This window comes from Podarcis raffonei, chromosome 1 (genome assembly GCF_027172205.1).
Source record: "Podarcis raffonei isolate rPodRaf1 chromosome 1, rPodRaf1.pri, whole genome shotgun sequence".
In the NCBI taxonomy this organism is placed as follows: domain Eukaryota; kingdom Metazoa; phylum Chordata; class Lepidosauria; order Squamata; family Lacertidae; genus Podarcis; species Podarcis raffonei.
Window position 1 is genome coordinate 43,227,482 of NC_070602.1, and position 10,740 is coordinate 43,238,221.

General features: G+C 44.6%; 1 protein-coding gene across 2 annotated transcripts in view; it reads right to left on the reverse strand.

Annotated features, from left to right (window-relative positions):
* INO80 (INO80 complex ATPase subunit) overlaps positions 1 to 10,698 on the reverse strand; it is a 54,250-nt gene extending 43,552 nt beyond the window's left edge. The window contains exons 1-2 of one of the 2 annotated variants that reach the window (XM_053382939.1): positions 10,307 to 10,698; positions 424 to 609 (exon numbers count right to left, since the gene is read on the reverse strand). In XM_053382939.1, coding sequence (XP_053238914.1) covers positions 424 to 566 — 143 coding nt within the window. In that variant the 5' untranslated portion in view covers positions 567 to 609; positions 10,307 to 10,698. The remainder of the gene's footprint in view (positions 1 to 423; positions 610 to 10,306) is intronic. The other variant, XM_053382931.1, reaches the window with a different exon arrangement.
* Positions 10,699 to 10,740: the final 42 nt, after the last annotated feature.

Here is a 10,740-nt window from a genome sequence, read left to right on the forward strand (position 1 = left end):
AAAATTTTCAGAAATTTTATATAAACCACTCATATGTGGAAACTAATTATAAATTTAGTTGCATTTTTTTTTTAAAAAAAACCACCTACTGTCATTCTCTACTACAGTTTAAGGGCCAAACCGGATGAGGAAATGTTAATCCCCACCGAGTTCTGCTGATTAAAATCTGAAGTTGCGGTTTGACCCCCTTCATCTGCATCACCCTCCACTATATCCCAAGAGTCCCTTAGCCCTTAAGAACTGATCTTTTTTGGGGGGTGGGGAGGGAGAACTGGGGCATGCAGAGGGGGGAAAGCTCTTTTCCATAACATAAAGTCAGAATTCAAGCCAGGGTTCATAGCATCCCACACACTTAAGATGAAAACAATAAGATGCCTCTTTTCTACGTGCTCCCAAATCGAAGTAAGGTAAAACTTTTAGTACCTGGATACATTCCTGTTGAAGATAGCGGAAGTCTGACGTAAAAAATGATCCAACCGCAGAGCCTTCTCCAGATACCGCAAATAGAGGGGCGTTGCCAGCTCTGTGCAGTTGCCATCCTCTCTTGCACCCAGCTCTGAGGCCATAGAACAAGCCTCTCCTCATGCAAAGTTGCCTCCTAACACACAGCTGTTCCAAAACAGAATGTAACTATTTAGCATAATCACATCTATTTGAAGTCCTAGTTTTTTTAAAAAATGTTGTTGTTGTTGTGAATTCAATTTCTATACTGCCCTTCATCCAAGGATGACAGGGTGGTTTACAATATATATAAAAAGTAATAAACTCACAGGATCCTGTTTCTTTTCATAGGGATTTTTTTACTGCGGCTTATATTGGCTTGACCTGTAATGCCTGTCAATGCATGTGCTTGGAAGATCAGGTTGCTCATGTCCTATTTAAATTCTATACCAATAGTCATTGTGGTATATTTCATTGTGGAATTACATTTTCAAAGTTTGCTCCCATGACTGTCCAACTAGGTAACAGAACAAAATTAAACATCATGTGATAAAAAAATGTTCAAATGGTTTCACTTAAGTCTTATCAAATTTTATCAGCAGGGATTATAATTCATGTTGCAAAAAAATAAATAAATTGTTTTTTATTTGGCCTTGCATCTAGCCCCCTAGCAAAGAGATGAGAAAGACCTGGCCTGAAACTGAGGAATATCGGTGGTTTTCTAATAGCATCCTTGGGAACCCAGAGGCTTCTTGGAAGGGTTTGTCAAGGAGAAGTAACAAAAGGAGGTTTGCCCAACCCTGTTGATCTTCCCCTGCAATGTACAGCTGCAGGAAAGAGATAGGTGTATCCTAGTTTATAAACTCAGTTCATATGTGGTAACTGTGAGACCAAGCCGACACATTGTGTGAACTAAACATGCACTCTAGAACAATGCTGGAGAATCTCCCAGAGGGGTCCATCGCAAACAAGTCAATGAGGAAATTGTTCCACTGGCTTTTAAAAAATCATCTATCTGACGTGATATGAGAGCTCTTTATTCTAGAATCTAATATAAGTAGTTCATTGACAGGGATACATAATAGCACAAGTGATACAGGAATAATGTAGGAAAATGTGAATTGGCTTGCTATACAACTAGTGTTCCAACATCTAGTGTTCCAAGACCACGGTAAGCCACTACAACAGTTGCATAATGCAGCATACAAGCTCACATATCTCAACAGTTCTCGTGATACTTATTAATTTAACAGGACTTATGCTAGTTCTTCTTGCATTTGCCAGCAGATAAAACAATACAGATGTCACAACTTATTTATGACATTAACACTGAAGTTCAGAAAGTGCATACTGCTGACTTCACCGCTCTCAGAATATATAGGTAATCGCAAAAGTAAACACATTTCAATATTATTTTATTATTTATTAATTAACTTTTTCTGCCGTTTAATGTAATAAAAGACTCTAAGTAGTTTACATCAAAACAATATGCATCTGCAATATCCAAATAAAACTGAAGAGTTTTTATTTTACCTAAATGTTACCAGAGCATAGAGAACAGACTTTAAGCTATCTCCATCCAGATAGGGGAGCAGCTGGGCCACTAGCCAAAGCTGATGAAGGCACTCCTTGCCATTGAGGCCACCTGAGCCTCAAGCAACAGCAAAGACTCCAGGAGTACCCTCAAGCTACTTACCCGCTCCTTCAGAGGGAGTGCAACCCCAACAGGAGCAGGCAACCTCTCACTCATCTGGTCTAAGCAATCGCCCACTAACAGTGCCTCAGTCATATCAGGATTGAGCTTCAGTTTTTTGGCTCTCATCCCATCCATTCTTGAGGCAAGCCAACAATCCAGCACATCCAATGCCACACATGCAGATGTAAAGGAGAAATAGAGCTGTGTTTTATCAGTATATTGCTGACAGTGTACAGTGGTACCTCAGGTTACATAGGCTGCTAACCCAGAAATGGTGCTTCAGGTTAAGAGCTTTGCTTCAGGATGAGAACAGAAATTGTGCAGCGGCAGCAGGAGGCCCCATTAGCTGAAGTGGTGCTTCAGGTTAAGAACAGTTTCAGGTTAAGTATGGACCTCCGGAACGAATTAAGTACTTAACCTGAGGTACCACTGTACTCCAAAACTCTGGGTGAACCCACTCAGCAGTTTCATGTAGACATTAAACACCATAGAGGGAGAAAATCAACCCTGTGGAACCCCACATTGAAGGCTCCATGGGGCCGCAGAGCACACCCCAAACATCACCCTCTGGAAACGACCACCAAAGTAGGACCGGAACCACTGCAAAGTGGTGCCACCCTCACCCCACGACAGTCACTCCACAAGTATACCATGGTTGATTGTATCAAAAGCCACTGAGAGGTCGAGGAGAATTAACAGGAAAGTATTTTCCCTGTCTTTCTTTTGACAGAGGTCGTCATACAAGGTGACCAAAACAGTTTCTGTGCGAAAACTGGGCCTAAACCCTGACTGAAATGAATCTAGAGTGCCTGGTTCTGGTCCATGACCACTAGCTCAAAACCCTATAATAATGACTGGAAATAATGACCTTGGTTCCCAAAAGGTTTAGTTGTCAAACAAATCGGCTCCCAAATGCCACAAACCCGGAAGAGTGTGTTCTGGTTTGTGAATGTTTTTCAGAAGCCAAACGTCTGACACGTTTTCCACTTGAGTGCAGGAAGCTCCTGCAGCCAACCAGAAGCCGTGCCTTATTTTTCGAATGGTTTCGGGAGTCGAATGGACTCCTGGGACAGATTAAGTTTGAGAACCAAGGTACCACTGTATTATACTTAGGAGCTGTGGGGTGAGGATTTGCTGTGCAGAAAGGAGGAGTTCTATCAGCTAGGAATTCCCAAATGCTAGTAAGCAGGCGCTTACCAGACAATGAAATGCAAAAGTTCACTTTGCTTGTGAACTAGAGGCGCTCTGCTCTAACTACTGCTAACTAAACATTCGTGATTCCTTTTTTTTCCTTTCCAGAATCTGTGCTCTGGCACATGACCTGCACAATAACAAGTTCCACCACAACTCCTTGCAAAGGGTGAATACTATATGACTGACATTATCTTTCCCTAATAGCTGACTCTTCTAATGAGATATCAGGGGAAACAAACACAGGAAAAAAGCAGAGAGCCTGATAAACAGTAGCTGGGAAGATGTTTCTTCCCCTCCATTCCACCACAGTCACGTAGATCTGTGGATGAAGACCTGTTGATGGTGCCACATGGCCTTGTGGTAAACCATGCTGTGACTTCAGCACATGCTTTTAGTACAGTGGTACCTCAGGTTACATACGCTTCAGGTTACATACGCTTCAGGTTACACACTCCGCTAATCCAGAAATAGTGCTTCAGGTTAAGAACTTTGCTTCAGGATGAGAACAGAAATCAGGCTCTGGCGGCGCAGCAGCAGCAGGAGGCCCCATTAGCTAAAGTGGTGCTTCAGGTTAAGAACAGTTTCAGGTTAAGATCGGACCTCCGGAATGAATTAAGTATTTAACCCGAGGTACCACTGTATTGTGTCACCAGTATTCTAGTATTCTTAGAAGGGAAGCAATCCTCAATCAACACTGTTATGTTCTCAACATCCGTGGGAAACTTTACTTTTCTCCCAAGCCTTGCCAAATTGGTCTATTTCATTTCTGCCATTTTAAAATTCATGCTGATTTTTATATTTTAAAACTGCTTTTGTATTAAGTATTTTATTCTATTTTTGTATACTCCAAATATATACTCTGAATATAGTGTAATAAATTATTTTAAATAGTGTTTTGAGCCCAGCACATTTCAAATATCAACCCTTCTGCAGGAACACTATGCAATATTAAACTATACTAAAACCTCCTATCAGATCCAGACACTATGGGCAATGCTCAGGCCAGGGATAGTGAGAGTTGCAGTCCAGCAACATCTGGAGGGCACTGGGTTGTGGAAGGCTCTTATAACCCTTTTATATAAAAAATAATAAAAATAAAACTAATCAGGGGCACCCCAGCAGGAAAGAGAGCAACTAAATGATGGTTGTCTCTCTCAATAGCTAGCTTATCTACCTATAATGAGCACTTAGGCAACGGTACTATTATGCAACTGCGGATTATCGTTCTGTATCCTACCCACTCCCATACAGAACAGACCATAAGCAAATCTTGCAGAACAACCAGCAGCAAACATTTGCACATCCAGCTGTTCTTATGTGGGGTTGCCATCTTTTCATCTAGCAGGGCTGCTATAAGTTCAATTTTGTTTGACAGACAAATTATGTGCAACCAAACTTAGCATGGGGATACAGTGATGGGTGCAGGTGCTATTCCGCTGTCAGGAGCCCTGCTAGAATAGGTGGTTGGCAACTCTACTCATCTTGCTTTTAAAACTCACTTTAGCACTGATATTGCTCAATGCAACTTTGTCTCACCTGTTCCTATAAGGGCAAGCAAAGAAAGCACCCCCACATTTGTTGATAATTTCAACAGCTTTAATAGTGAGATCCCACAACAGAAGGAAAAGTGGTGCTAGTTAACAGCTGTGTGGTCAATATACCTGTAATCTCTTACCCATGTAGGACTTGCCTTTTCTGCTCTGGAACACCTCAGCTGTGCATTGCGTAGATTGGCAGGCTTCCCATCACTCTTTTTTGTAGGAATGGGGGCTTCCTTGGCCACACAACAGCTGAGCCAGAAGAGGCAGGAACGTAGAAGCCACAATTTCTGGCTTGGCTACCAAAGGCACCCAACACAGACAGTGTGAATCCCTGACAATCTCAGGTGTGCCTGTGTTGACAGGCTCCTCCCAGCCTCCTGCACAGGGAGACTGTGTGCGGGTTCAAACTGGGGACCTCATGTATGCAAAACAAGTTGGCCTGCAGAGCAAAAGCTTTAAATAAATCCTCCCTATTCCTAGCTTATATCTGCCAGGGCTGTCGGATGACAAATGTTCCATCCTAGGTTTTTCTCCAGTTTATGTTTGATTTAGGGAGCTGCTCTACTGAGTGTGAAGTGTGGCATGTTATCTCTATCTTTTTTTGCTTCCAAGACTACTGGCTGCTTAGCTAGGCAGCCAAAATGTGTGTTTTGCCTTGTGGTGAGTTAAATAAATCCCTAGGCTAGGAGTTGAACTGCTATTCCTTATTTCCCATTTTTATTACCGTATTTTTCGCTCTATAGGACGCACTTTTTCCCCTTCAAAAATGAAGGGGAAATGTGTGTGCGTCCTATGGAGCGAAGACGCCATAGCCCTGCGACCCTCTCCCGGCTGGAGAGGTGACGCGCGCCTATGGCAGGAGCCTCTCTGCTGCGCCTTTCCGCTGCTCCCTGACCTGCTCTTTGGGGCTGGTGGTGGGCTCCCCCCCCCCGCCAGCCCCAAAGAGCAGGTCAAAAGGAACCTGAAGCCTGGAGAGCGAGAGGGGTTGGTGCGCACCGACCCCTCTCGCTCTCCAGGCTTCCAAGGTAGCCGCCTGAACGGCACCTTGTTTTAGAGCGGGAAAACAAGAGGGGGAAAATTCTCCCACTCTCTGTGCAGCGCCTCCTGCCGCTTCACTGAAGGGGCGCTGGGCAGAAAGCGGAAGAATTTTTTCCCCTTGTTCTCCCCCCTCTAAAACAAGGTGCGTCCTATTGTCCGGTGCATCCTATGGTGCGAAAAATACGGTATCTTTCCTACTGGCCTACCAGAGAGCTCATAAGGTTGCTCCCCGGGAGTTTGTTGTGGCTACAGTGCTTGCTTGTTTGTCCACTGGCTAGCTGCTCCCTCTTGGTATCATTCCCTTTATCATAGCCTACTGGGCCTTGAATTCTTCTCCTGGGAAACCCAAAGATTTGGGTTTGGGTGAGCTAAGATTCAGAGGTTATGTTGTGATTACTTGCTATAAATTAATGTTTTCATTAACTTGCAGCTGATTGTTTATATCTTGTACGCAATGATTTTATAGTCATTTGTATGTAACCATCCTAGGATTGTCAAACTTCAGGGCAGGTGTAGGAGTGAATACATCACATAGTATCTTCCAAATGAGCTAAAGATATGCTTGGGTGTTGCAACTTGCAGCATCCATACTTACTATTCTTTTTTTAAACTTCATAGAGTGACCCAAGGCAACTTACATTTAAAAAAATAAGAACAACCAAAAAACTCAAAATACACCTATTAGGGAGATCTAACAAATCCTGGCCCACTAAATAAAGCCAGAATGGCACCCTTCAAATAAAGGGCCAAAAGCCCAGGCAACATTTCCTGTGTTCCCCTATGCCCTTGCCTGATGAAAGTGTGACTAGGGCTGCCCATGCTTGTGATATAAGAGGACACAAACTTCAGGAGTGCATAGGTACTGGTGACAACTGCTGGACTATGCTGGCTGCAGGATGGTAGTGTGAACTACTAAGGGCACTAGCGTGTCTCTGTGACTGCTAGATTGGTGTGTGAGGCAGGGTGGCAGCAGAGATGCGTGTCTGCCACCACAGTAAGTGGGTTGGTTTCTTCCAATGCTGGCTACTGTGCAGTGTGCAGGCATCATTAACACATGACACTGTGATTTGTGGGTGTAAGCAGTGTTGCCAGGGATGCTGTGGGGGAGTCCGTCAGTGTTGTTATATTCTTTAAAGTTGCATAATTTTGCTGTTGACTTTGCTGCTAGGAGTGTAAGGGATCCCAACTGCATTAAGCTACTACTACATTGACATCAGTGGCATTGACATAGCAGTGGCATAGTGGCATTGGATTACGCTGTTAGTCAAACTGTGACTTTTGTTGCATTCTCACATAATGGCAGGTGAAGAGAAAACAACAGAGTACAGTACGTGATCCCTCACAAACCCATATAACCGTCAGTTCTGGGTTGTGGACTATGCCACATCTAAAATCTGCACAAGCTTCTAATCATATATTTGTACAAGACTTCTCCAAAAAGACTATTTGGAATTTAGTACTTTCAGAGAGATCTGCAATACTAAAATGCCTGTATGCCACTGGTTCAGGATAGCAAATCAGTAATCTCAAATGGACAACATGTTCTTGAAAAAAGTGTTCAGGCTCTAGCCCAATAAAGGCATTATTAACTTAGTAAGTTTGTAGAAAAACCTTTTTCAAGAATAGTTAAAGAATTACTATATAACGACGAAGATTGAAATCAACATAGGAGTCCGGACAGGAACATACAAAAACCTACCTACCACAGAAAGAAATGAGCAAACTGATAATGGATGACTTTTCAGCAGCTTAACACATTATTATAGGTGAAAAACTACTTTAATTCTGAGAGAAGAGCTGCTGTGTAACAAATCCACAAGTGTTTGTTGTAAGTACCATTGTATGTAGTAAACTTTGCTGTTGTGTGGTAGAAAACACAGCCAAGGGTTGACAACTAGTGATATACACATTTGTCACACAGACCATTGACCCTTATACAAAACTAGTGCATAGGTCGCTTCACAGCCAATACATGACATTTGTGATTTTACTTCGCTGGGTCAGTTGCTTCTGTGCTTAACCGGAACAGAATTGTCTTAGGTTTACTGTGTGGGGTTCCACTAAAGCAAAAGCATTTTTACCACCAGATTATGGAAATAAATCAATCCTAATTTAATATTCTTCTGTACTTTACTTTTTTCTTTAAATTTTGCATCAGTTTCAGTAAGCAGAAAAACTAAAATTGATTAAAGTTGAGCTTCATTTTGATTTGAATCTGTGGCTATCTAAAGTCAAAGAACAACATATTCATGGTTGCTAAACAACAGAGTAGAAAAAAAATTGCTAGGAAATCTATTGATTTGGAAAGGAAATTCAAGTTCCACCTTTTTCAAAAACTTATGTGAAAGAATAAAACTATACTGAGGTTATACTGCTATGAACACTTACTTTGGTGTTTATTAAACTTGGTGGGGCTTACTTTCAGTTAAAAGATGGGTAGGATCTGGCCATACATTTCCATTACTCATCTGTGAAATGGTAATACTAGCAACCAACTACAGAACTGTTTTGAAGGCAAACGTATACTTTGCAAATCTGAAGAACTAAGTAAATGTTTAGCAGTGATAAGTTTTAACCTATGCCACATGTTCTTTCTCATTCTAATTTTTCAAGTAGCAGTACAAGATATTCTAGTTGAACGACTGCTTTTGGCTTCTATAATTAAGATGTTAACAACATAACATTTCTAATCCTGGAGCACTAAAAAGCATGAAGAAAAACAACCAAGCTCCAGTCAAAACAGCCCCATGTTGGTTTTGATGCAGCAGAGCAGAGGTGGCTAACTTATGAATGGCCCTCCAGATACTGCTGAACTACATGTCCCATTATCCTTGACCATTGGCAATGATGGCTGAGGATGATGGGAATTGCAGTTCAACAACATTTAAAGAGCTGCAGATTAGCTACCCCTGCAGTAGAGGAACCAATTTAGTTGCTCTGAATCAAACCATTTATATCCAAAATTTGGAAATGATACACTGTGATGGTCTAATTACAAGCAGACCATCACACCCCTTAGTACACTAATAAGTACAGTCAAACCTTGGTTGTCGAACATTATCGGTTCCAGAAGCCTGTTGGGCTTCTGAAATGTTCAGCAACCAAGGCGATACTTCTGATTGGTTGCAAGAGCTTCTTGCACTCAAGCAGAAGCCACGTAGGACGTTTGGCTTCCAAAAGCTATTAAAAAACCAGAGCATTTACTTCTGGGTTTTTGGCGTTTGGGAGCTGAAATGTTCGAAAACGGAGCCATTCAACAAGCGAGGTTTGACTGTACTGGTATTTACCTCTCCTCTGTCAAAACACTACATCTACCCAAGAAACCTTGCAGGAGATTGCATAGAAGTCAAGATTAAGATGTGTACTGAAGTCTTTTAAATAACAGAAACACTCACTCCTATTAGTAGTATATATGGAACACAGGCATACTGACTTGTCACAAATACACTTGTGAAAGGTAAGTTTGCTTGCAACCAGGGGGCAAAGGAAGTGATAGTCATCATGTTATGCTACAAGCTAGCCAGACCTTCCAGTTTAAACATGCAACAGCACAATCTTAACCAACAACCCTCCATGATTGCCATTCTAGTTACCCAGGACAGCCCAGCAGCCAAACGTTTTGGAGTGTGATCAGGTTGCACTATATGCATCCTAGATCAAACTACCAAATCACACTTACCATGTGACCAGTAAGTCATTTACAGCTTTTGAGCACGTGTTCTACATAATCTATGCGAACAGAAATTTTCAGATTAAAATTGCGAAACCGATATGCACTTTTATTTTTTGTTTTACGCTTGACGCTCAAGTATGCTGGGGTCTTGGAATCTGCAAGCACGATCCTGAACCCCACAAACCATACCAAAATAAAACCGAATAAAGAGTCGAACCGCCCGTTCCAATGGTTAACAGACCGCATAGGAAGCAGAGCGGTTGGCAATCCTATAGGCTAAACCGGGACGCTGCTTAAGGCGGGGCTGTCAAGCCCATACGCTGAGCTCCCGTTTCCTCGTCCGCCGCCTTCATGCAAAGCGCGGGGCGCGCACGTGGGCTGGGTGCGACCGACACACCCTCACCCCGGCGCCGCACGCTGCCGAGGGGCGGCACGGGCCCCGCCAAGGGCGCCTTCCCTCCTTCCGCGCGAGCGTTTTGCGGGTGAGGGGAGGTTGCCGGGGTCCCGCCCCCTCCGCAGTGGGGGGCGCGCGTGTGCCTGCTCTCCCTCCCTCCACCCCAGAGGAGCGGCAGGGCCTGTCGCTTTAAGAGAAGGCCCGGCTGCCGGGGCCGCTGCGGAGGGAGCGGGAAGGAGGGGTTGGATTCGGGGGGGAAGCCGGAACCTGGCCTAGCGGGTCCCTCCGGCGCTGCCCCCTGCCTCGGCCCGGGAGCCCCGGCGTCTTACCTGGTGCGTGGCCCGGCTTGGGCCGGGGGTGGCTTGCGAGCTGCCCGCCCCGCTCTCTGGCGCCGGCCTCTCGCCCCGCGCTGCGCTGGCGCTGCCTGTGCCCTGCCGCGGTGCCTCTCGGCTTCTGCCTCGCCAAGATGGCGGCCGCGCTATTGCTGCTGAGGAGGCGGCGGCTGCGGGCGCTGGGACGGCGGCGGCGGCCACTTTCGCTCACTGAGAGGAGAGGAGCAGGGACACGGGGAGCCATGGCGGGGGGGAGGAGAGGCGCCATGGCCAGGCCAGAACAATCGAACTCGGCACCCCTAGCTGGCTCTCGGAGCCCCCACCTAGAAATGTTCGGCGGCGTGCTTCGCCGCAACCGCCACACTGTCCCCGAGTCCACATCCCGTGCTCTTCCCCCCACATAGAACCCACAAGGACCCCTGTAGCATCGA